This window comes from Suncus etruscus, chromosome 4 (assembly GCF_024139225.1).
Source record: "Suncus etruscus isolate mSunEtr1 chromosome 4, mSunEtr1.pri.cur, whole genome shotgun sequence".
Lineage (NCBI taxonomy): Eukaryota > Metazoa > Chordata > Mammalia > Eulipotyphla > Soricidae > Suncus > Suncus etruscus.
In genome coordinates, this window is record NC_064851.1 from 154,317,987 (window position 1) to 154,343,855 (window position 25,869).

General features: G+C 49.3%; 1 protein-coding gene across 3 annotated transcripts in view; it reads left to right on the top strand.

The window, feature by feature from the left end:
• Positions 1-311: 311 nt before the first annotated feature.
• The window catches only part of CAMK2A (calcium/calmodulin dependent protein kinase II alpha), a 68,411-nt gene continuing 42,853 nt past the window's right edge, over positions 312-25,869 (top strand). Inside the window, exons 1-3 of one of the 3 annotated variants that reach the window (XM_049771853.1) lie at positions 312-562; positions 14,259-14,353; positions 20,953-21,012. In XM_049771853.1, coding sequence (XP_049627810.1) covers positions 501-562; positions 14,259-14,353; positions 20,953-21,012 — 217 coding nt within the window. In that variant the 5' untranslated portion in view covers positions 312-500. The remainder of the gene's footprint in view (positions 563-14,258; positions 14,354-20,952; positions 21,013-25,869) is intronic. The other 2 variants (XM_049771852.1, XM_049771851.1) reach the window with 2 other exon arrangements.

Genomic DNA, 25,869 nt, shown 5'->3' on the forward strand with positions numbered 1-25,869 from the left:
GGTGACTGCCTCTTTGCCCCATTTTATTTCATCCTGTGGGTACCAGGGCCCCACAGTTGGTGGTGGGGGAGGTGGGAAGAGAGCTCACATGTGGACTAAGTTTGTTCTTTCCTGCCTCCCTTCTTACCTCTGGGGTGCTGGCCTCCCGCCCCTGGCCCACACAGGCCCCAAGCGCTGAGTGGGGCAGGGATGGGCAACTGGAAGCAGGTTTTGCAGTGGCAGGCGGGCAGGTGTTGGGGAGGCAGTTACCGGGGCAACGGGAACAGGGCGTTTCGGAGGTGGTTGCCATGGGGACCTGGATGCTGACGAAGGCTCGCGAGGCTGTGAGCAGCCACAGTGCCCTGCTCAGAAGCTTGGGGCTCGTCAGTCAAGCCAGTTCTCTCTCCCATCGCACTCGGAAGACTGGGTGGGTGAGTGGCCCTTAGTTCTGAGAGCAGAGCAACAGCACCCCAGTCCTGGTCTTCTAGTTCCAAGCCCCCCGCTGCCTGCCCGGCGCCAGCATGGCCACCATCACCTGCACCCGCTTCACGGAAGAGTACCAGCTCTTCGAGGAACTGGGAAAGTGAGTTGCATCCCAAGAGTCCTGGGTGGTGCCCGGGTCGGCAGGCAGGCTGGCTGCGGTGCTCTAGGCACACTCAGGGAGGGGCTGCTCTATTCATATTCGGGGCTCCTGCACAGGCAGAGTGCACAGGCAGAGGCTGATGTATTTGTGGGTGCCCAGATATGCAAAGGACAGCTGGGTGGAAGGACTGATGGTGGGTATGCACACACACACACACACACACAGACATCACACATGCAAACACAAGCATGTCCATACCGTGCATGTGACCCTGGGGATGGATTCTTGAAAACTCGGGCTCTAAAGGAAACCTTGTCTGTCAGCTGAGTCCAAGGCTGGAATTCTCCATTGAGTTTCTCCTGAGGTGGCCGTCTGTTCTCAACTTGGATCTCTCTGGGGACCGAGAGTTCTCTGCCTCCTAGAGAACTTTAGACCCCTGCAGAGGCTGTGTGGGGAGCCTCTGAGCTACCTCCCCCTCAGCATCCTTTTCACCTCCCTCCAGGGAAGGGTGTCAGGGGTGAATGGTTCGGGTGGCTCCTGGGTGTGGGGAGGGGTCATCGGGCCTCTGCAGGAGCTAGTGTGGGCAAAGGGGTCACCAATTCTTGTCTCCCCAAAATTTGCCCAGCTCTGCGCTTTTTTTTTTTTTTTTTTTTTTTTGCTGCTGCTGCCTGGTATAGAGAGAAGGGTGGGTGGTATCAGAGCAGAGCCCAGGGTGCTGTGAAGGGTCAGGGAAATGTTCCTGGGTTCTCCAGTTATGCTGGTGGAGGTCCCAGGGATAAACTGGGGAGGGTGCAATTTGGAAGTAGAGGTTCCCTCAAGGGTAGAGCAACATCCGTACCCTGCCAGCAGATGGAGTGCAGGGGTTGGGGGTATTAGAAGCAGAAGGGCACTGGCCCAATTCAGGCATACAGGTGTGCACCTGAGAAACCGAGTCCAGGGACACCTGTGTGTGTGTATCATGTACACAAACAGCATGTGCAAGGGTCTAGCTTGGGCACACAAGGTGGTGCTGGTGTGTTCTAGTTACAGAGCTTAAACATGCGAGGATGTCCGATGAGGGTGGTTGGTGGTGGGTGGCATCTGGGGTGCTGATGGCTGGTCTGAGGGGGGTGAAATTGAGAACATATATCATTGCATGTGCATGCTCAGCTCATGGAAAGTCCCCAGGAATAGGCCTGGAGAATGCAGAAGAGCGCACACATGGGGTGGAACACAGCAGTCCCCCAGAGAGGCTTGGCCATACACATCAATCTGGGAGTTTCTGGGGGCCAGTATGTACAGAGGCAGATTTTGTGTGCATGCCTCTGTGTGGCCAAGGGCCTGCAGGCTCGGGGGAGTGTGGGTGTTGGAGGTATATGTGAGCTCATGCTGGTGTCTGCGTGCGTGTGGGAGGTAGGCCTGTCGATGTGCACAAGTAGCTTGCTTGCACGCAGGCACATGCACCCACTTGCACACACAGTTGGTCCCCTGTGAATCTGTTCTCGGCTGCAGACTTGCTGAATGTGTTTCTGGTCTAGTGGGTGAAGAGTGTGGTCAGAACACAATGTTTGGAGCTTTTCTGGAGGTCCAAAGCTGGCTGCTATGTTTGGGAGGGGACAAAGAGGTCTTCTGCAGATCCACAGGAACCCCAGGATTCCCTAATTAGCCAGAACTGCCTGAAAGGGTCTGGCCGAGGTTCAGTGTGGGGACTGCGTCACAGTGAAATGGAGTTAGGATGTGACTCAGGCGCTGAGAGAAAATAAAAAGTGATATTTTGTCCCAAGAGAAGATGGATATCAGGAAGGCTGGGTCCTACGGAGGGGACTTGGCAGAGAGTCCCTGGGAGCTTTCTCAACCCTGGGTGCTTGCAAAGACCAGGCAAGGATAGGACTGCAGGTGACAGAAAGCCTGGCTATGGCCCTGGCAGGAGAAATCAGGGCAGCGGGCATGGTCGGGCTGTCAAATCAATGTCATACTTCTCCCTGCCAGGACTATCAGTGCTCTTAACCCTTTTTAGGTCACATATTCCTCCAGGAATTGATGAAAGTCTAAGTCACATTCCCCGGAAAACTGCGCCAGCCTATAAATGGTTATGGACAGCGCAGGAGCTTATGGAACGTCAGGGGGGCAGTAGGTAGGCTCAGGATTGCTGCTTTAGAAAAGGGGGTGAACTGCCATGCCCGAGGGAAGGGAGATGGTAACAAAGTAGATAATTGAGGTTGCCAAAGTCCCCCTTCCCTGCTCCTTAAATTCAGCCCCAGAGACCACAGGGGCAAAAGGGAGACCAGGCTGGTACCCATGTCCCATACCCTGTGACACTTGGCCCTCTTTTCTGGCGAGCTGGCTGAAGGAGCTTCTTGCATAAGGACTGTGGAGGGGAAACAATAAAAATGTGCCTGGGTCCAACTTCTTGGGTGGGAACCCCATAGTTACCACCTAGAAGCCCACTTCAGATCATTGCCTGGTCATAGGGCCTGGTAGAGGCAGCAAGGTGTTCTCACAGGGACCCTGGGGCTGCCTAATTGAAGAACAGGGTGCCAACCTCTCCAGGATCCCTGGCATCCCACCTAGAGAAGTATGGCTGGGAGGGCTGGCTGGGAGGGCCAGGGTAGGGTTGGAGGAGAAGCTGCCACTCTCCAGGGCAGGGCAGCCTCCTGGGGCTTATGGGCTGGGCTGAAGGCAGGGCCCTGGGTATCCAGTGTCTGCACTACTCCATGCCCCCAGCAGACTGCAGCATGGAGGCATGCCTCTTGTTAGAGCCTAACACTAGCTCACTTCCTTCCTCCCACTTTGACCCCAATCCTCCTCCTTGGAGCAGAGAAGCTGGCTGTGGGCAGGCCATAGATTTGGGCTGGATGGAGAGGGAGCTGGACCCCAGTGCTTATGATTGCAAGTGGTGGGAGTTCAGGACACAACAGAAGTCTATTCCAGAAGTCAGAGAGGCAGGAGGTCTACTTTGTCTTGGGAGTGCCTGAGGAGTGAGGGATTGTAATCGAATCGCTGGGCTGGACAGAGCAGCTTCCAGGAGATTTCACTTTATGGTGGTGATGGTGGTGGTGGGGGCTTGAGAAGGGCTGCCCATTCTGCTCTAGAAATAGGGATTTGAATTGGTCTAGGGAGGGCCATGGGATAATATGGGATTATCCCATGGGATAATAATAATGGATAGAGCTCTTGTCGTGTATGGGGCTGACCCTGGTCCAATCCCTGGCATCCCATATGGTCCCCTGAGCAATGCCAGACACAATCCCTGAAAGCCCAGGCATCATCATTGGGTGTGGCTCAAAAACAAACAAAATGAGATGAATTGGCCAGGGGTAGCAGGAGTGGCAGAGGGCAGGTGACAGGCTCTGGGTCACTAGCCAGCCTTGGGCTGGGGAGAAACTGTGACCCAGAAACAGTTCCCTGCTCTGGGGGGTCTCATCATCAGGGATGCTTAGGTTTCCTCTTGGAACTTGAGGTCTTACATTGGCAAGATGTGCTGAGCCACTCACTAAACCTTTTCCTGCAGGGCACTTTGGTCATGGCCCCCCAAGAATCAAGGGTTTTATTTGACTTTTGGTAGCCTCTCCCACTCACAGTGCTCCTACTGAGAAACTGCCCAACCCTTCCTTTGACTCTAGGGAAACGGACAACTTATTAACCTCATAGATGGAGACACTGAGGCTGGAGGAAGTAGCAGGTTGACTGGTGTGAGTGGCAGCCCTAGAGGTGCATTGTGTTTGTTGGTCTCTAGTTGGTGGATAAGAGGATGGAGGGGACTCTTCCCCGTTAGTGACCTGGTCTGGAGAACCAAGGGAAGATGCAGAGCTATTTCTTTTTTTTCCAGTCAGGCGAAGTCTCTTGATTTATTGGGCCTCCCTGGTCTCTGTGTGCCTCAATTTACCATCTGTAAAATGGGGGTCACATATCTCATTAGATGCCTGAAATAGCCCACTGGAGTTGCCGCTTCTTCAGCCTCACTCTGTGTAAGTGAGGCACTCATGAAAAATGTCATTTCTCAAAACATATGTACCGGAAGGGCCAGATGCACTGTCTACTCCTAAGTGAAGACGGTGGAGCTAGTGCCCAGAGGCAGTGATTTGCTCCAGGCCCCAGAGAGAAGTGACAGCAAGGCCCAGGTGCAGGGCCAGAGATTTGGGCTGGGGGCAGCTTCTCCAGGAGGGAGTGTCAGAGTGAAGGGAGGACCAACCTTTCCTCCCCACCTCCACCACACAAGGTCTCAGAGCAGCAGGCGTGCACATGTTCTGGTGCATGCCGCAGCCCTCCACCCCCACACAGCCGCCCCCACGCAGGCTGAGCCACGCTGACACTGCGAGCCTCCTCCTGCCCGCCCGCTTCCAGCACGGCACACGGTGCACAGCAGCACCTCTGCCAGCACCCCTGCAGTCCAGGCTGCTACTGGCTGGGAGAGGGCAGAGGATGGGAGTGCAGGCTCGCATTCTGGCCTTTGGTGCATATGCTCGTGCATGGCACGAATGCATGCAAGTCAGCCCCTCCGAATAGCACAGGGAGTCCAAATTCACCAGTGGTGCAGGGAGAGCAGACTATGCTGGCTGGACTCAGGGGTCTGTCGCCAACCCTTCTGCTCTGCTCCTGCTGCCCAGGCTGCTCCCTGTGACTCTGCAGGACACCGTCTACCCCTGACTCACCTGCAGTGGTCTCCAGAGCCTGTCTCATTTGCAGAGGTTCAGCTAGGCATTCAGTCCTTGAGGTCAAGACTTCAGGGCCACTCCGGGGCAAGGTGGACTTTTATTTGGAGAAGGTTGTGGACTTCATGGCTTGCATATGAAAGGGGAAACATGCCTGTGATTTTTGCAGCCACTAAATATTTTCTGAGCACATACTCAGTTCCCCAGCCTCCGCTGAGCCCAGCAAGACACTATAAATGACTTAGGTAGTCTGATGATATGGAGGTCCAGGGTTGGAAGTAGACATTCAATGCCTTCAAAAACTATGATGTAAATGCAGCAGGATACAGGCTAGCATGAATCTTTTTAGACTTGCTCAGTCTGTCCCCGGCATTTGGATACCAAGGAACTAAAAGGAATATTAAAAAAACTGTAGATTGCTTAGCATAGAGGCCAGGATGGGTGGGTGAGTGGGTGTTGTGAGTGATGAAGGTGTAGAGACCAAATCAAGAGAGAAAAGCTGAAGAGTCATGGGATTCTTGGAGAAGAGATGCCTCAGGGGAACATGTTTGACCCCATCTCTCAGGAAGATCCTAGGAATTTTGAATGCCCCTTGGGAGGCATTGCGGGGTTGAGCATGTAGAGTGCAGTAAAGTAAAAAATGGCAACCCTTGATCACCACCAGGTGTAGTCTACCCCCCCAAAAGTGGCTTTACCAAAGTACTAAGCACCAGTACTGCCCCAGCCCATGTGCAAAGGCCTTGGGGGAGCTCTTTCTTACTGAGAACCTTCATTTCCCCTCTGGCTGCCATCCTGAGACCCATGAACAGGCCACTTAGGCCTCTTCTGTCTGTTACTCTGCATTCAGAAGGCTTGGAGACTTTTTTGCCTGTAACGGACTCTCTGTAGTCTTTGCGTGTGGGGTGTGTGTGTGTGTGTGTGTGTGTGTGTGTGTGTGTGTGTGTGTGTGTGTGTGTGTATGTATGTGTGTGTGTGTGTGTGTGTGTGTGTGTGTGTGTGTGTGTGTGTGTGTGTGTGCCAACAGGTCTAACCCCTTAGCAGCTCTCTGGTTTTCCCCTCTTCTTGTACTGCCTCCAAACCCTGTGGATATATTTTTTTCTTTTTTTTTTTTTTGCAATGCATTTAAGAAAACCCATGCACACATAGCTCCAAGCTGGAATGTGTTGGAACTTCTGTTGGTTCCATGTTCCCTGCAGCAAACAGAATCTTCCGGTTCCCAGGCCTTCTGTGTCCCCCCACGAGACTTCTGCTGGGTTGGCATGGACAGGCCTGGGAGGTAGAGGGGGAGGAAGCAGGGACAGCAGAGACATGGCGTTCTGGAGTATCTTCTGGAGTCTGGGAGTGGGTGGCTTTGTGGGGAGAGGGGAGGCGGGGAGGGAGAGTAAGAGTGGGTTTCAGTCATAGGTCCTGGGGTTTTCTGCCTAAGGGTGTTGGTGCAGTTCTGGGCAGTGACTGGGCAGAGGGGTGGTAGAGGGGCAGGGGCTGAGCCTGGCACCAGCTTTGCTTCCAGTGAGCCCTGGGGGCGGGAGGGAGCCAGATTGTGGTGGGTTTGGGAATGTAGGAGGTGGCAAAGGGAGGTGGCAGATGTCGGACACTTGTTCTATAAGTTTGGCAGCAAAGAAGGGAGGAAGGAAGTGGCCCAAGCTGCTGGGTCGAGGAAGAGGCTCTTGGGTTCTAGTTTTTGCAAATGGCAAGATGGTGATTTTTCCCCACAAGGCTGATGGACACCTGATTGTGTCTGAGGAAACAACTAATGATGGGAAGGTCCCAAAGCTTGTCAGTCAGACCCCCAAGAATCCAGAACGAAAGAAGAGTTTAGATTGTGCTGCCCCAAGCAGCGCTCCTGTTTGCTGAGCCATGGGAAGACTCCCTAGGATTAGGCTTAGAACTTCATATAAAGGAGGTCTTGCTTGCTAGGACCTTGCAGGGATTTCTCCAATGATCCCAGGAGGAAGTGGAACTGTGGTTTCTCATCCTTCTTTCAACTGGGGAAACTGAGGCCCAGAAGGATAAGTGAATAGTTAGCCAAGCTGCATGAAGGCCCAGATCTTTTGATCCCTATGCAACCTCTGCCACCACTGTGCTGGCCCTGGCTGTGGCAGACATTGGAGAGTATTTCCGGTGAAGGTAGTGAGTGGCTGGTAGTCTTCTAGCCAGGAGTACTCAGGACATTGAGGCTGCCAGGCAAGATGAGAAGCAATTTTCCAGTGTGAAGCTTGCTTTTCACAGGTCATTAACACATTCCCATAATCTCAGCCCCTCTGGACCCACTGTCCCTGCTCTCTTCCTGTGTTTATTGCAGAGTGTGCCTCATCTTCGAGCCTGCTCATTCTTACCTGCACAAACCCAGGGCAGGCTTCTCTATGGTGGGGATGGAGTTGGAGGGAAGCTGACGCCCACAGATCAGTTCTTCCCCAGAACTTGCTAAATCAGGTTAATTTTGTGACAGATGATGACAGATAGCTGTTCTTACCACTTCTGGAGAACGGGTAATGTTGTCTATAAAAGAGTGTTTACTCCGCTGTGGGGACCATGTTAAACTCATTCATCGCCTATCTGAGGAGCTCAGCATTTGCTTCAGAAAATCACACAGGGTGTTCCATTCTGATCTGCCTTTTCCAGGGAGGAAGCAGCTTTGCCAAAGGGAACTTGCAGTAAATACAAAATATAGTCTTGAAAGTTGGTCAGCCTGGTTCAAAGGAACCCTCTCTGCACACACAGCCCGTCTTCTCCAGCCCAGGTACAGATCCCCAGACATTGCCTGGCTAGTCATGAACCACAGCCACAGACCCGAAGTACTCCTGACACATCATTCCATTATTCTCTGTGTGGGGTAGATAGACCATTAGGGTTTGTGTAATTACTCTCCAATGTCCCTACTGGAGAGCGATTTGATGAAATGAAATAAAAAACTGCTCTTCCATCTCATGAGCCACATTAAAAAGGTTCTGCGTATGAGGCCTGCAGCTGCCGGGTGAGACGACCTTGACTATTCCCATCTTGCTGGATGCTCTGGCACATGGAGCTGGCAAAGGGTAGCATATGGGAATGGACTCTGTGCTGGGAGCCTCATCTCTTTGGACCTGCACTTTAGAGGAGGAAACTGAGGCCCACTCTGCGGCACATCCTGGCCCCAAACCTCCCAGCTGGGCCAAGGTCTGGAATTCTGCCCCTCTTAAGCCTGTCACTCGCCTCTCTGTCCACATACAGTAACCCCATAGACATGCACACCCAATGGGCCCCAAGGCACCATCACATACCACACAACCATTAGCACTTCTATGGGTAGACCCGATCCCCACTAGAATCCCCTGTGAATTTGCCTCCCAGAGCACCTTCTGAGCTCCCCGTCACTCCCTCCTCACTGTCCAGTCTCTAGTCTGAGATCACCACTCTCTGAGCATTTAAGAATGCACCAAGAGCCTTTTAGTACAAGGGTGACATGGAGGGCACCTGAGGCCAGCCCTCAGTCTTCTTCCCCTCATCTTGATGGTGTCCAGTCCTAGGGGAGGTGGGGATGAACCCCTAAGTAGGTGTGAGTGGGAAAGAGAGCCTAAGGCTCCTGTTCCTCTCAACAGTTCATCAGACTGGCCCCTTGTTCAATGTTTGGTGCATGACATCCCTTGATTCCTCCCCCTAACCCGAGCTAGGAGGGAGGAGAACAGAAAGACACAGAATGACGAGTGAGTTCAGCAGTATACAACTGTCAGGAGGTGACAGTGGGGAGCAGATTTACAACTGGGTGGGACAGTGGAGAGTCAGTAAGCAGTTTAGTTGTACTGTGTGAATGGGGAGGAGCTAAGTTTTTTTCCTGAGGCACCTGGGGAAATGGGGTCCTCTTTGTTCTGAGCAGGCCTCATCGTCTTCCACCTACAGAAACTGCCTGGGCCCCACTCACAAGCATTGGCCTATCAGGGGCCCCCATCCACAGCCCAGATCCTGATTAGGTATCAACACTTAAACCCAAGTCTGGTGCCTTCTGGGGCAGAGAAGTCGAGCAAGTGTGCTTTTTCTTGCCTTTTTTTTGGGGGGGGGGGTCACATCTAGCAGTTTTGTCTTTGTGTCGTTTTGGAGACCACACCCAAGGTTTTCTCCTGGCTCTGGACTCAGGGGTCACTTGTAGCCTGCTTATTCATATGGGATGCTGGGGATTGAACCTGGATTAGTCATATGTAAGGCAAGTGCCTTATCTGCTATATTATTGCTCCAGCCCCAAATCTAGCAATTTGAGGAAAGAATTGTGCTTGGGGATCACCCTCAGGTGCCAGGGAAGATTCTGAAGTTTCCACACACTAAGCACAGCACTTTAAACCACCTCCTGGCCCCTTTCTTTGTTTCAGATGTGGTTCTTAGGTCCTGGACTCCTCGAGGGTCAGATCTGCTCTGTAATGGGGCCCTGTGTTTCCTCAACATGGTCTTTGGGGGTAGGCAATCAGACTTAAAGGCTGCCAGGGCTGTGCCCACATGGACTAGACTTTGCCCAGCCCCTCTGGACTGCCTGTCAAATGAAAATACAGATTTACTGGGACCATATCAATTTCTGCTGCTTTGGGCTGAAATAGGTGATTTTTTTTTTTTTTATAAAATATCCCTGGGATTCTGAAGAAACTGGTGGGTAGCTGTTGATCAGAGGTTCTAATGAAATTTGGTATCTAAATTTGGTATCTCCACCTTTCTGCTCCTCCCTTCAAGTCACCTCGTCCTGAATCCCTGAATTTCCCCTTTACTATGTTTTTGTTTGTTTTGGGTTTTGGGTCACACCCGGCGGGTGCTCAGAGGTTGCTTATTCCTGACTCTACCCTCAGAAATTCAGAAATGATTCCTGGCAGGCTCAGGGGACCATATGGGATGTCGGAATTTGAACCATCGTCCTTCTGCATGCAAGGCAAACACTTTACCTCCATGCTATTTCTCTGGCTCTTTACCCCTTTTTTGGGGGGGGGATTTGGGTTACACTCTTTTGTGCTCAGGTGTTTCTCCTTGCTCTGCTCTAGAAATTACTTCTAGAAGTATGTAGGGGACCATACTGGATTCTGGGGATCAAAAACAGAAAGACACAGAAACAGGTCAGCTGAGTGCAAGTCAAGTGCTCTACCCACTGTACTGTCTATCTCTAGCCCTCTAGCCATCTTCTTTCTTTCTTTCTTTCTTTCTTTCTTTCTTTCTTTCTTTCTTTCTTTCTTTCTTTCTTTCTTTCTTTGTTTCTTTCTTTATTTCTTGCTGTCTTCCTTCCTTCCTTACTTCCTTCCTTCCTTCCTTCCTTCCTTCCTTCCTTCCTTCCTTCCTTCCTTCCTTCCTTCCTTCCTTCCTTCCTTCCTTTCTTCTTGCTTCATCCCTCCACCTCTCTCCTTTTCCCTTTTTCCACCCTCCTACCCTCCTCTGTTCATTTTCTCTTCTTTCCTTTAATCTCTCCTCTTCTACTCCTTATTCCTAGCTCCATAACTCTCTCCATTCCTCATTCCTCTTGTCCCTTCTCTTCATTCCCATGGTCTCTTCTTTTTTCTCCCATGATGTTTCCACTCCACATATTCTTAGAGCTCTAGCTCAGAACCAAGATGGGGCTAAGACCAGTGCGATGAGACTTTACCTGTACAAGGAGTTTGTAGCACCTGAACTTTAGAATTTTTTCCAGGAATAACTCACAAATCATCCTCTCCCCTAGCTTGGATCTGTAGAATTCTACTCCCTGGGGTACTATTGGGAGAGGACTGAGCTTTGCTTTCCTCTAACAGGTAATAGCAAATCCTCTCCCCAAGCTCTACCCCTTGCTGTTGCCTCACCCTCCAGAGGCATTTGCCAGTGTGTCCCTGAGTGTGCAGGGAAGAAAATTCAAATCGGGAAGGATCTGGATGAGGAGGCACAGCTCTGGACAAGATGGGAAGCTGGGGGGTGCAATGAGAGCACAGTAGGAGTGCAGGGAGCAATGGGGCCCAGTGCAGGGAGTTCCCCAGGAAAGGGCCAACCTCATTACTTTCCTCAGATGAGGGACAGATCGTGAGTCCAGGAAGCATACCTAGCAGCACTGTCCATTTGTCCATTAATTTTAGGCTATAGAATTTGTTAATTGGTTTGTGGTCTTTTTTGGTTTGTTTTTATTTTGGGGCCACACCCAGTGATGATTCTAGCTCTGCACTCAGAAATCACTCCTGGCAAGCCTGAAGAGCCATACGGGACGCAGGAGATCAGTCTTGTGCAAGGCAAATGCCTTTCTTGCTGTACTAGAATTCTGGCCCCCGTTTGCTTGTTTTGATTTCAGGGATGTACCTAAGGTAGTTAGGGTGCTATTCATGGCTTAAAGCTTGGGGGTCCTGTGGTAGTGGGGATTAAACCCAGGGTTTTTGCAGACAAAGCCTGTGCTTCACTGTTTGTGCCCTCAAGCTGGTCCCTGATTCTTTCTCATCTTTCTCTGTTCCTCGTTGCTCCCTCCAGCTTGTAGGGTTTTGTGAAAACAGCTCCCCTACTCCCACTCCATCCTCCTGCCCTCCCAGCCTATCAGTCTCATCTTTGGAGCATATTGGAATGACTTCAAAGGTTTCACCTCATCTCTCACTTGTAGAGTCACGTGTGGGAGCAACACAGAGCCCAGAATCTAAGAATCCAGAGGCTGCCTTTGCATTATGGAAAGCCTGATGAGGGAACTCCTTCTTGCCTCTAACTATGGTTAAGACGGCAAGGTTGCAGACCACAGTCCCTGTTCAGCTTTTAGGGGCCTCTTTGAGCCCAAAGAGTGTGGGTGGTAGGGGCACCAGAGCTGCCTACACTCCAGATCTACCTTTCAAATCATTTGGTTTGGCTGAATACAATATTTCATTTATTTTAGAATAAGGTGCCAACATTTGAAAAATTGGAAAATTTCACAGAAATATTCTGACTTGTCTGATGTCTGAAAACCAAACAATCTGGGAACATGGCAACTATCAATATCCCCTCCAAAACCGACAGCCTTGCTCCCTAATTCACCAGTCACAGATACTGTGAGGACGAAGGCCTGGGTGCCGCTGAAAACACAGTGCACATTGTGGGATATAAAAAACCAAGATAGATGATAATAAGTCCTAAGAAAATAGAGATGAAGGCCAGGAAGACCAGTCCATGGTAGGAAGTTTGCCACAAATACTAAGGGCATGCAGTTATGGCAGAGAAGGGACCACTGACAAGGATAGTTAGAAATAATTGCTCTGAACAAGAACTGGATTCTGAAAGGAGGTAAAATGATATGCATGACATACCTTCAGAACACTATTGAAAACCACAGTGTCTAAAAGGAAAATAAGACAGACAGAGAGAGAGAGAAAGGGGGGGGGGAATGTCTGCCCCAGAGACAAGTATGAGAGGGCAGAAGAGAGGTGGGAGGGAGATAGGGACATTGGTGGTGGGAAATGTGTAGGGAATGGGTGTTGGACATTAAATGACTGAAACTCAATCTTGAACAACTCTGTAATTGTGTATTTTATGGTGATTCAATTAAAAATTAATTTTATTAAAAATAATAAAAAGAGGGGCCAGAGAAATAGCACAGTGGTAAGGCCTTGCATGCAGCCAACCTGGGACTGACCCCGGTTTGAATTCTGGCATTCCATATGGTCCCCCAAGCCTGCCAGGAATGACTTCTGAGCGAAGAGCCAGGAATAATCCCTGACTGCTGCTGAGTGTGACCCAAAAACCAAAATAATAATAATAATAATAATAATAATAATAATAATAATAATAATGAAGAAGAAGAAAAAAGAAAACAGAGTTGCACTCTGCCTTGCTCTTCATATTAGAATTACAAATCAAATTGATTGCTAAGTTCTACTCAGGTCACCATCAAAGAAAGGACAGTTTGGTGGTGCCTTTGTTTAGTGGTCACAGTGCAGGTAAGTGTCTCTTCCTCCCATGGTAGGATAAGTTGGCACCGTCTCTACCATGGATCATCTCTTGTTATCTATGGAAATTACTAAACATCTAATCTTTGATCCAGTAACACCAGTTTTAGAAGTTCACCTTTGGATACTTACACATGTAGGAGATGTATTTCTTATGCACACATGGTAAGACACCAATGGTAGCATTTTATAAATGCAACTTTTTATAAAAGCTATAGATTGAAAGCAATCTTGGTGCTCAGCAGGGACCAGCTAAGTAGGTCAATCATATGAAATACTATATAGAGAAACTCCTTATGTTATTGGAGGAGGAAGGACTTTCAAAATGCTTACTGAAAAGAAAGGGGCACAGAACAGCATGCAAGGAATGGTAACCTTTGTATGTAGAGTGTCTGTGGAAAAAGTCTCCAAGAGCTGATGGCATTCTTCATGAATAGGAGCAGATCTCAGAGACTGGGGTGCAGCAAAGAGAAAGATTCTTTTCATTGTCTGTGTACCTTTTAAATTTTGAACCACGCCTGTGAAGTGATAGCCAGAGATGAAACTGAAAGCCTAAACAGCACAGTTCTGTGACTCTACCATGAGACCATTTTGGTTTTTGTTTGTTTGTTTTTTGTTTTCTTGGGGAGGTCACACCCGGCAGTACTCAGGGGTTCCTCCTGGCTCTGCGCTCAGAAATCGCTCTTGGCAGGCTCAGGGGTCCCTATGGGATGCTGGGATTCGAACCACCATCCTTCTGCATGCAAGGCAAATGCCCTACCTCCATGCTATCTCCTTGGCCCCCATTTTGGATTTTATTATCTGGGAGTAGTAGGTATCATGAAGCTGGCAGCCTCTTCTTTTATGCAGCCAGGCACCGGGTCATGACCCCTGAGGTTATCTGGGCCTCACTAGTGATGTTGTCCTGAAGGTCAGCAGCAGATTGGGAGCTAGAGCAGCTATGGCATAGAGAGCAGCTGTGGTGTGGGAGTAGCTGTGGTATGGGAGCAGCTATAGTGTGGGTGCAGCTGTGGTGTGGGGTGCAGCTATGGTGTGGGAGCAGTTGTGGTGTTGGGTGCAGCTATGGATTGGGGAGCAGCTGTAGTGTGGGAACAGCTGTGGTGTGAGTGCAGCTGTGGCATGGGAGCAACTGCACTGCCCCCTGTCTCTGAGAAACAGCCTGGCATCCCCTCACTCTCTTCACTTTTACATTCCCAGAGGAGCCTTCTCGGTGGTGCGCCGCTGTGTGAAGGTGCTGGCTGGCCAAGAGTACGCTGCAAAGATCATCAATACCAAGAAGCTCTCGGCTCGAGGTGGGTGGCTGTGCCCCTTCTTTGGAGTTGCCACCACGATGGGTCTGTGGCTCTAGAGGGGGGATGCTTCTTCCTGGGCATTGGGAGATTAGAGTCCTCCCAGCTGAGCCACGGGCCTTGTGAACCAATAGAGTGCTATCTGCCCTGGCCCTGCTCTTCCTCACTTCTTCTCTTGTTCCTTCTCTCCCCCTCTCTATACCCAAAAGCCCCTCACCTGGCTCTCTCTCCTCTGTGTCCCAGCTCAGTCCTTCAAGAAACTTCCCTGATTCCCAAACCTAAGGCGAGCCCATTCTAGGTATCTCAGTACTATTTATTTCACTGGTAGGGAAATAAAGTCCACAGCCTGGACTTCTCCCCATTTCTACATATGCTCCATACAGAACACAGTCTCCCCTCCCAGTTGAGCTCCCAGGAGGTGGGGTTGGGTCTAATCCTGCTACATGCCAGCAGCAGGGATAGCACCTGGTGCTTCTCTGTGATCACCTGTGCTTTGGGATGTTGCTTTAGCTGAACCAGCTGTTGGCTCCCTAAATACCGCCCAGGGACAATGGCTCCCCAGATTTGTCTAATCCCAAACTGAATCCTTTGGAGTGTTGGAACTCTACTCCTAGCTTCTGAACCCTGTCTAGAGCTTGTGATTATTGAGACCTGAATTTTGGCAAAGATCCCCAGGTGGGTGTCATCTGGAAATGATCCAGGTCAAGCCCAGTACACCAGCAGCATCTCTAGAAGAGTATTAGATATGCAAATCTATTCAGCCTCAATCAGCTCTGTACCTCAGCACACACCAGTGTGAAGGAGAGCTCTGGAAGTCCAGGAGACTTGTTTCCTGTCCTTAGCAAGTGGCTAAGAAAATAGCAATTGGCATGGTCAGAGTGTGTGTGTGTGTGTGTGTGTGTGTGTGTGTGTAGGGGTGGTGATGGCAGGGGCTGCCTTTATAGTTCAGTGTAGTGCAAACAGTGTTTTGGGGAGTAGGTAAGGGGAAATCCGTTCGTGCAGAGGAGACAGGTGTGAAGAGTTCCAGAGACCAGGCATTTGCCTGGCAAGGTCTCAACTGTGTTGGGCTAGGACCCAGCAGGAGTAGAGTTCATGCTGTTGGGGCAGCATGTTCACTCTGACCCACACCAGCCTCTCAGCAGGCCCCATGTTGTATCCCGTGTTGCGGCCTTTCATGCTGAGTGCACAGCAATTTCTCCTCATTACCATCTCCCCACCCTCGCAGAGCACTACGTCCTGTCCTGCCAGGAGAAGAGGTTTGGCATAAGAGATGGGGTGAAGATTTCCTGAAGGCCCAGGGCCCTTGAGAGCACAGTCACTGTGAATGCTGCAATGGAAGATAGAGACAGGGCCAGTAGCTGGGAGGAGCTAGAGGATTCCAAGCTGACACTGCATGGCTGCTCTTACCTGTGACTAAGGGCAATTCAGAGCCCTCTGAGCTTTGTGGCTCTTGTGCTGGGGCTGCCAGAATCTCTGAGATACAGTGGCAAATCTAGAGTCGGATAAAGGAGCATCAGATGTGGATTATTGGTTAGGCCCACCTCAGTTTCTCCTGGTTTACTTAGGATTAGTACAGTCACTCTCGGTAGACCTCACCAGTGCCTGGAATATAAATATAAATTTATATTTAAGTTACCCTCCCCTCCCAAACCCTGTTTCCTTGGCTTCACTAGTGCAGCCTCTCAGCAAGCTTCCCAAACTCAGGAGAGGTTCTTTCATATGTGTTTTTAAACTAGTATTTTAAATAAAATAGAAACGTTTCAAAGAAGTGATAAAGACATGAAATAAAAAGGAAAAACATTAGCTGCTCTGATCCCTGACAAACTCCCTTGGTCGTCTTTTACAAAGTGCAGCAGAACTGGGTAGCCAGCTCAGGGGCTGAGAACATGCCTGGCATGCAGGAGGCCTGGATTCTATCCTGGTGCCTTGTGGTTCCCAGAGCACCATTGGAAATCATTTTTGGACTCCTAGCCAGGAATAGCTCCTCAGTACTGCTGGGTATGGCCCCAAAATGGAAATATAAATCAACAGAAATTAAAAATAGGAGCCAGAGGGGGCCGGCGAGGTGGCGCTAGAGGTAAGGTGTCTGCTTTGCAAGCACTAGCCAAGGAAGGACCACCGGTTCAATCCCCCGGCTTCCCATATGGTCCCCCCAAGCCAGGGGCAATTTCTGAGTGCTTTGCCAGGAGTAACCCCTGAGCATCAAATGGGTGTGGCCCGAAAAACCAAAAAAAAAAAAAAAAAAAAAAAAAAAAAGGAGGGCCCGGAGAGATAGCACAGCGGCATTTGCCTTGCAAGCAGCCGATCCAGGACCAAAGGTGGTTGGTTCGAATCCCGGTGTCCCATATGGTCCCCCGTGCCTGCCAGGAGCTATTTCTGAGCAGACAGCCAGGAGTAACCCCTGAGCACCGCCGGGTGTGGCCCAAAAAAAAAGGAGCCAGAGATAGACAGGAAATAAGAGATCATCTCACCAAATCTTGGTTCAAATTTGCATATGGTCTTTGTAGCTTGGCTAGGAATGACCTCTGAGCACTGTCAGATCTGACTACCAAACAAACAAACAAACAAAAAAATAGTATAGGAGGTAAGGTGCTTGTTTTGCATGCAGCTGGCCCTGGTTCAATTCCAGGCACTTGATTTTATTTATTTATTTTTGGTTTTTGGTTATGCGCTCAGAAATCACTCCTGGCTTTGGGGGACCCTGTGGGATGCCTGAGAATTGAACCCAGGTCCATCTTGGGTCAGCCACATGCAAGGAAAATGCCCTACTGCTGCCTTATCACTTTGGACCCAATCCCAGGCACTTTATATAATCCCTTGAGCCCCACCAAGAGAGATCCCTGAGCTCAGAGCCAAGAGTAACCCCTGACCTCTGCTCTGGGCGTCATAAAAGCAAAATACAAATAAAAAAAGAACATTTTAAAATTCAGCTTCTGAGTTTCACCTGGAGGGTTGGACTCAGTGAGGCCTGGTATGACTCAGTTGCTAGTGCTAACTCCATGCTAGACCCCTCCAATCCTCAAAAGATTGGATTGGTAATTGCAGAGGATAAGAACGGTGCCTCCTAGAGTGAGTTAGTTCATAGTCCTCCTATTCCTCTGACAGTGAAGGGCTGAACCCTTCAGGCTGCCCCTGGAATTCATTCCCTGCAAAGGATAGGCAAGGTGGCTTCACAGCTTTTCCCATTTCCCCAGCAATCCCTAGTAGCCCTGCCTAGTACCCGTCATCTGCTTATTATTTCTCTAATCTTCCAGATCCAGAGCCCAGTTGGTCAGAGGGAGGGAAGGGGGCGTTTCCTGTTCCCATATCTATTCTGGTTGCTCTTGTCTTCTTGTGTGGCTCCCGGGCCCGCGGTCAGAATCTGTCCAATTCCCAGATCCTCTGGCTGTCCCAGTGCTCTCTGACTCTGTCGCACTCTGAAAAGCAGGGGCTGCGAATGAGCCTGCATCCAGAACCTCATCAGTGTAGGTTTCTCCAGAGCTGAGATACTGATTTCTCCATTAAAAAATTCTTAGAGTGGTAAATGAGAGATGTGGCAAGTGGAGGCTGGACTGAGACCCCACCTACTCGCCTGGGACTTTGGACAAACTGTTCTGAGGCTGAGTCAGGCCTTAGATCTAGGAAGTTACTGTTAGAGAGTTGACCCCATTTCTCAGACTGAAAAAGACATTAATCACAAGACTAAGCTTAGAGTTTTAGAAATAAGATGCTGGGGAGACCTACCCAGGAGGCCCCCTTGTGAGCAGAGTGCTAGGGCAGTGCCAAGAGTCAATGACGTCATGGCCCAAGACAGGGAAGCTGAGGACAATGCAGGACAGTCCATGCAGTGGCAGGCTCCAGCTGGGAAGGAGCTGGCTGAGCCTGAGCCTGAGAGGAGACCATTGAGGGCCATTGGGGGGTTCCCCCTGGCCTTACATGCAGGAAGATGCCTGGATTGTGCTACCAGGACCAGAGAGAGCATTTAGCTTCTGCAGGTGGGTTCTAGTCTTTATGCTTTGAAGCGAAGTGGTCTTCAGAGCAGAGTGACCGTGGCTGGGAAATTACAGGCCTCCATAGCTGCACCTGCAGTAACAACTCTACTGAACACAGACTGCTTTTTCTTGTCACTCAGAGTATGACAAGATTGACTGGTCAGTCACAGTGTACCGGGAGCGATTTGTCATTAAAGATGATGTAAAGAAGGTTGTGCAGGTTATATGCAGATACTTCCCCATCTTAAGTAACCTAAATATCTGGGGACTTCGGCCTACTCAGAGGTCCTGATACCTATCCTGCTGGGACCAGGAGATGTCTCTACCTAGGAAAGTCACTGAAGACTTTTATGCCATTGAGTGAGATCTCATACAATTTATAATGAAGGCTCCTTGACCACCAGCTGGGTGGGGTGTGGAGGAAAGTCTAGGAGTGACTGCCGAGTAGAATAAGGCTTAACCAGATGAATGAATGATTTTGATAAGGGGACTATTCCTTTAGCACTGGGTTTCAGTTTCTCCATCTATGTAACAGAGCAGGGCCTCAGAAGTCAAGGGAAACTAAGGTCCCTACCTTAGTAAATGAAAATATTTTAGATTTGTGAAAATATTTGTATTGTCCATGTGTGCATATAGTTACATTTCACCAATTAATGCTTCTAGCAGATATAATTGTGATGCAGTGTAGTTGTGGTATGCATAAAATGATTACAGGATTTACGGGAACAATTAGTTCCTGAGCTTTCAAGGAGAGGGGCTGATGACCAGATCCAAGTGTGAAGTGCAAACCCCACATTTTTTTCCTTCAGTACTGGGAGTATCCTGCAGCATGGAAGCACAGCAAAGCGCCTGTCCTGGCTCTGGGTCTGAGTGTGTAGCTGGCCACAAAGCTCCAGCCCTCCCTTGCCCCCTCTGTTAGGTGGACTTTGACCTGCTAATTTCTGGTTCTGCTGGAAGAGAGAGAGGTGGCAGAGTAAGGAGGGGGGTTAGGAGCAGAGATGGGAGAGGGTGCAGTCCTTAGGATGGGGATGCCCCTCCTCTGCAGAGGAATCTGACCCTGTGTCCTACCCTAGAGTATATGGAAGGAGACAGGAGAGAGGTAATTCAAGGGCATGACCCATCCTGGGCCCATTTCCTAGCCTGTTTTGAGCAGGAATGCAGGATTGCCTCCTGGAGCTGAGGAGTTGCTGTGAGAATACAAAATCCAATTCCATTCTTTTGCCAATAGAAAGGCCTTGGTTTGGTATTGATCTTGGCTCTTACAACCTTTGGAGGAGGTTCTAGAAATTCTTCTAACAGGGGTGCAGATAGAGGCTAGCTGTTGGATGCCCTTGGACAAGGGCTGGACCTCTCTCCCTCCTAGTTAGCCTTCCTACTCTCTGCTCTAGAGGGGCTGTTCAAAAAGCTGGTTCTTACCTAAGCTTTAAGTGCTACCAACCTGAGAACTGGGGACAGGAGGAGGTAGAGGTGAGGAACCAGGGAAGGAAGAAGAGGACAGGTTTGGAGTTTGACCATGGGACCACAAAGTGAGGCTGCATGGCTTCGTGTATTAGCAGCACTTAGAGTGTTCCTGCAAGGATGTGGTGCACCTACCCGCAGCGTCCCCATGAGGGCGTGATGCACCGACCTAGATCCATATACATGGGAAATCGTTGACATTTCTTAGTGCTTCTGGAGATACCATATATTTTTTTAAGCTATTATCTACTTGTGAATTAGGACATACATTTTCAGTGCTATCCTTGACAGCCCTGGGGCCTTTGGCTTGCTTTCCTGAGAATGCAGACAGTGTCTCCATAGTCCAGGTTACAAGGAGGACTCAATGGGGCCACTGTTGGGAGTGCCTTTCCCAGCAATCAGAGGCAGGTGCCAAGAGAACCACCAACAAGGCCTCCCCCAGAGAGGTGGGTGAGGAGATCCAAAGGTTTAGGATCTAGGAAAGCAGGTTCCATAGCTCTGAGGAAGTCTTCCACCCCTTTTGCTCTGCTAGAAGCTTTTTGTCCCTGAGTTCTCTCAGGAGAGGGGGATTCTATGGCCTTAAAACATGGCCACATCTTTGAAAAGATTCCTTCATCCAAGTGTTCTTGCGTAGCATCATTTCTTGAGCACCTACTATGCCCAGAGATTTGAGGAGATGCTGGAGACCAAATCCCCATCCTGAAGGAAGAAGCAGAACACAGGATACAGCAAAAAAGTGCTGGCCAGAGGCCCTGAGAGTGTGGAAGAGGGACCCTCCACTGTCAGGAAATTCTGGCAGGCTTCCCAGATGGTTTGACATTTGGATATCTAGGAATCAGTAAGAGAGAGACAAAGAGAAGAGAAGGGAAGACTCCATCTGAATGCTGGGTCTGTGCCCCAAAGGGAGTGACTGAGGGGAGGTGTGGGAGACAGTGGGGTGTGCATGGATGCTCAGTGTGGCTGAGTTTAGAGTGGGAGCAGGCTGGGGAAGTGGGGACTATCCCTGGGGGTCAGCTGAGTGTGATGTGTGATGTGAGGCCCTTGGGGTCCCCACAGCCCAGGCCTCTCCTCTTCTGTGCCCCCTTCTGTCATGGAATCCCAGAGGTACTGGCAGGGAGGCAAGGTCCATGGCTACCCCTCGGCCTGGGGCTTACCTGGGTGTCTGTGTTTCAGACCACCAGAAGCTGGAGCGTGAGGCCCGCATCTGCCGCCTGCTGAAGCACCCCAATATCGGTGAGTCTTGGAAGTGTGGGGGGTTTGGGCTGAGGCCAGCCCTGCACTTGCATATTGTGGTTCTGGATGCTCAGTTGGTCTCTGTGGGCATGGAGGGTCACCACAGGAGGGGGCCAGGCACTGCTCAAGAGTAGAACACAGGGATTTCATGAGGTGACTCCTGTCATGGCTGTGCTGCCACCACTCTGTACAAATGATGGGAGGGATGCTCAATGTTTCTATGTTCTTTAGAAGGCCAGACTCGGAGGCAGGTGAAGGCCCCTCAACAAAGCAGCCTCAGACACAAGAAACAAAAGTAGGGCCAGCTTGGACTTGACCACAATTGCACACTCCTCCCTCAGCAGTCAGCATAGAGGAAGTCCTGCCCCTACTCACACCCACTAACCTCCTTCCGGCCAGTCCAGTGATGAACTAGCAGCACAGGCAGCAGGTAGAGGCCGCTGGGCAAACCCATCACCACCACCACCCCCCCCCCAGCTCTCTTCCTACCATCAAGTGTAGATTTTAGATCTCATTCAACCAGGGAATGGCTGTGTGCCCTTGGGTAGGTGCATTACTCTCTCTGAGCCACTCTCCCTCATCATCCCAAAGGCAAGAACAGACTGAATCACAAGGTCATCGCGTTAAACAGTAGATTCTGACTCAGGGCTTGGGGCATGGTGAAGATCTTTCTCTTTTTTTTTTTTTTTTGATTTTTGGGCCACACCCGGTAATGCTCAGGGGTTACTCCTGGCTATGTGCTCAGAAGTTGCTCCTGGCTTGGGGGACCATATGGGACACCGGGGGATCGAACCGCGGTCCGTCCAAGGCTAGCGCAGGCAAGGCAGGCACCTTACCTTTAGCGCCACCGCCCGGCCCCGAAGATCTTTCTCTTTTCGGACATGCTGGACAGTCTGCTGATACTCTAGTTCCTCACCTAGCTAACAAACCACACTCTGAGGAGTGAGGGCTAAAAAAATATTCCAAACCTGACAGCCACCACCCCTTCTTTCTTAGGAGGAAGCATCTTTTTTCGTGCAGGGCCCCAAGGGTTAACTCTTTACTGGAGACAAGATTCTCTAGTGCTATTTATACCCCGAAGCACCTCCTCTTCCACCCTCTTCTAGGAAGAGATGAAGACGGCTGCAGCCAAGCCTCCAGGCCAGAATCAGAGAAGAGGCAGTTTGGCTTCTGCAGGGAGGGACCCTGGCCGGACTCTGGCTGCCAGACGAAGCTTGGGAGGAAGGAGATGCAACCGTGCTGTGTATATTCATGTGTGTGTGTGTGTGTGTGTGTGTGTGTGTGTGTGTGTGTGTGTGTGTGTGTGTGTGTGTGTGTGTTGCAGAATTGCAGCTGTCTTAGGTCAAAAACTGCCTCTTCTGCTTGTACCTCTTTTCCCTCTTACTCTCAGCTACAATAGGGAGTAATAAGTTATTGGATCTTGGGCTCCCAGACCACAGCTCAAATCCTGAGTTTGCTATTTAATTGTTATGTGAGCCTGGCATGTTACTTAATCACTCTGAAGTTCTCTTTGGGAACATAAAAATGATTCATACTTCATAGGATTGATGACTAAATAAAACAGTACGATGTCTGTGCCCAGGCGAGTCCTTTATTATCACTGTGCTGTCCACTTATTTTTAATCTATACCTCTCAATGGAATATTTTACCTGTAGACATACCCTTGTCTTTAACTTTGACACTACATATCATATCTGATATTATGTTATAGGGGTCAATGTTGGGGCAGAGCTTTGCAGTAGTAACATTTTAGCTCTGTCATTTACTATGTGTTTGAGCTTGGGCAGGCTGTAAATCTCTCTGAAATTGGAACCAAAATGGTAACTATTTTCGAGAAATGTAGGGAGAGTTAGATGAGATAATGCAAGTAAGGTACTTAACACACATCTGGCAAATGGTACCATCTCAGAAAGGAGAGTTCTTGTTCCCACCATAGTTACTCTTCCCTCCCTCCCTCCCTCCCTCCCTCCCTCCCTCCCTCCCTCCCTCCCTCCCTCCCTTCCTTCTTTCTCCCTCCCTCCCTTCCTCCCTCCCTTCCTTCTTTCTCCCTCCCTCCCTCCCTCCCTCCCTCCCTCCCTTCCTCCCTCCCTTCCTTCTTTCTCCCTCCCTCCCTTCCTCCCTCCCTTCCTTCTTTCTCCCTCCCTCCCTCCCTCCCTCCCTCCCTCCCTCCCTCCCTCCCTTCCTTCCTTCCTTCCTTCCTTCCTTCCTTCCTTCCTTCCTTCCTTCCTTCCTTCCTTCCTTCCTTCCTTCCTTCCTTCCTTCCTTCCTTCCTTCCTTCCATCTTCCTACTGAGGTGTCTGGATGTACTGCCCAAAAGTGGCTACTCTTTAGCCCCCAGTGGGCCAGGACAGGGAGTTTCTGGTTCAGCACAGATTGGTCCAACTGTACCATGCCAGAGGGGGACCTCCAGGATTCTGCATAGGTGAGATTAACCCAGCTCTCTTCACCCTGTTGATGGAGTGAGACCTCTGGGAGCAGATGACAATCTCTGGGTTTGGTTGGTGATTTAAGGTGGGCCATGGATGCGAGACTGGTGGATTATGAGTCCTGGGACGTCTTCGTTAGTTAAGATCTTGTTTGTGCCAGTACCTAACTGAGTACTTAGCATAGCAGTTCAGTGGAATAAACTACTGCTGTGAGTTGTTCTGAGATGATGCACCATTGACCTGAAGCTATACAGCTTGAAGACCTGGAGCCTGAAGATAAACCCTGCAGATCTGATTCTAGTGACCATGATTTCCATCCTGAGTGTATGTCTACTGAGAAAGACAATGGGGGAGCTAAGCTAAGCTAAAATAGTGGTGTTTGGGAACTAGAGAGATAGTATAGCACTGCCTTTCATGAAGCTGAATTGGATTTGATCCTCAGCATCCTATATAGTCCCCATCACTGCCAGAATGAAGCCTGTGTTCAGAGCTAGGAGTAATCCCTGAGAATTGCTGAGCATGGCCCCCAAATAAAATAAATAAATAAATAAAATAAAGCAGTGGTATTTATTTGGGGTCTTATATTTGCAAGTTAGGGAGCCCAAACTCAGGTATTTGTCTAAGGTATATCCATGTCGCATCTCTAAGGAAAATATGGAAGAGGTCAAAAGGATAGAATTAAGATTTAGGCTTGGGTGGGACAGGAGTCATAGTACAGTAGGTGGGGCACTTGCCATGCATGTGGTCTCTGGGTTTGAGCTTCAGCCTCCCATATGGTCCTCTAGCCTGTCATCATGGCCCAGAAACAAACAAACAAATCTATGATTGGTCAAGATTGACCATAGAGCTCTGAGGTTACACATTCCTTAGATTCACTGGCTTCTATAAAACTGGTTTTATTTGCTATGGAAATTAGAAAAAAAGAAAATTGATCTTTTTTTTTGGGGTGGGGAATCAAACCCGGCAGCGCTCAGGAGTTACTCCTGGCTCTATGCTCAGAAATCACTCCTGGCAGGCTCGGGGACCATATGTGGTGCCGGGATTCGAACCACCTTGCATACATCCTTCTGCATGCAAGGCAAACTCTCTACCTCCATACCATCTCTCCAGCCCCAATACTGTCATTCTGATCCTCAAAACAGGTTTTTTTTTTTTTAATGGGGTCTGGAGAGATATTTCAGTGGGTAAGATTCTTATCTAAGAAGTATTTTATAGAACCTCTGTGTCTCAAGTTAGTGCTATATGATAGCTACTTTCATACCTGAGGCATCTTTACTTTATGCAGAGCCCTCCTCCCACTCTCTTAGATTTTACCAAAGCAGAGCCAAAGGCAGAGGTCTCCCACCAAAAATATGCTCCTGATAGAGACTTGAAAAGAACCACTGTAGCAGGCAGACTTTGAATTAATGTCAAGTGTTAATACAGGAGGGAAGTCTGGGGGACACAAGTCCCATCTTGGGGTTGTTTCTCCTTCCAGCAAAGAGATTGATCTTTGCACTGAGCCTGCTTCTCCTGATGGGAGAGGTGGCCCTATTGGTAGTGGGCAGTTAGCTCTCCCAGAAAGGGGCTATGAGTGGGGGCAGCCCAACTCCCAGTATTTCATAATCATACTGGGGAGTTCCATGACTACCAGAGTCTTCACACAGAAGAATACAGGCTGCAGCCCAGTTAAATGCTCACATGAATCTCTTAACTTTTTGTGTGGGGGCCACAGCAGTGCTAAGGAATTATTCCCAGAGATGCTTCAGAAACCATGTGTTCCTGGGATTGAATCTGCAATGCAAAGTATGTGCTCTATCTAGTCCATTGAGCCATCTCTCTAAGCCAAAGCATATGAAGTTTAAAAATTAAGACTGTGTTTATTTTGAGACAGATTTTAGAATGTTAAATCATAGTAATGGTGGAAGGACAGGCAGAAATGCAGCAAAGACGGGCAAGTATTAAAATTAGAATCAATTTATTAGATGTGCATATAAGTGCCCACTTGATTATATGTTTGAAATTTTTTATAAGATAGAGACAAATAATTAGATCAGGATTATATTATAGATACTTGTATATAGTTTAGCTTTAACATAGACAAAAATCTTTTGATCATTGTTTATAAATATATCTCATGATTTAAGAATGTTTTAAAAAAAAAGTGAGACAGGAGAGATAGTATAGCGCAGGGGTCTCAAACTCGTGGCCTGCAGGCAATTTGCGGCCCTCTGTACAACATTTTTTGGCCCGCGGCCGGCCTTCAAATATCACAGTATTCACGATTATTCGCTTACCGAATAATCGCAATAAAAATCGCACTAGTAAGAAAAAAATCGTATTAAACATTCACATACCCCGAGCAGTTCTGTTCAGGTATGCAAATGTTTAATGTGATTTTTTGCAATTTTTTTGTTACTAATGAGATTTTTTTTTTTTTTTTTTTTTGGT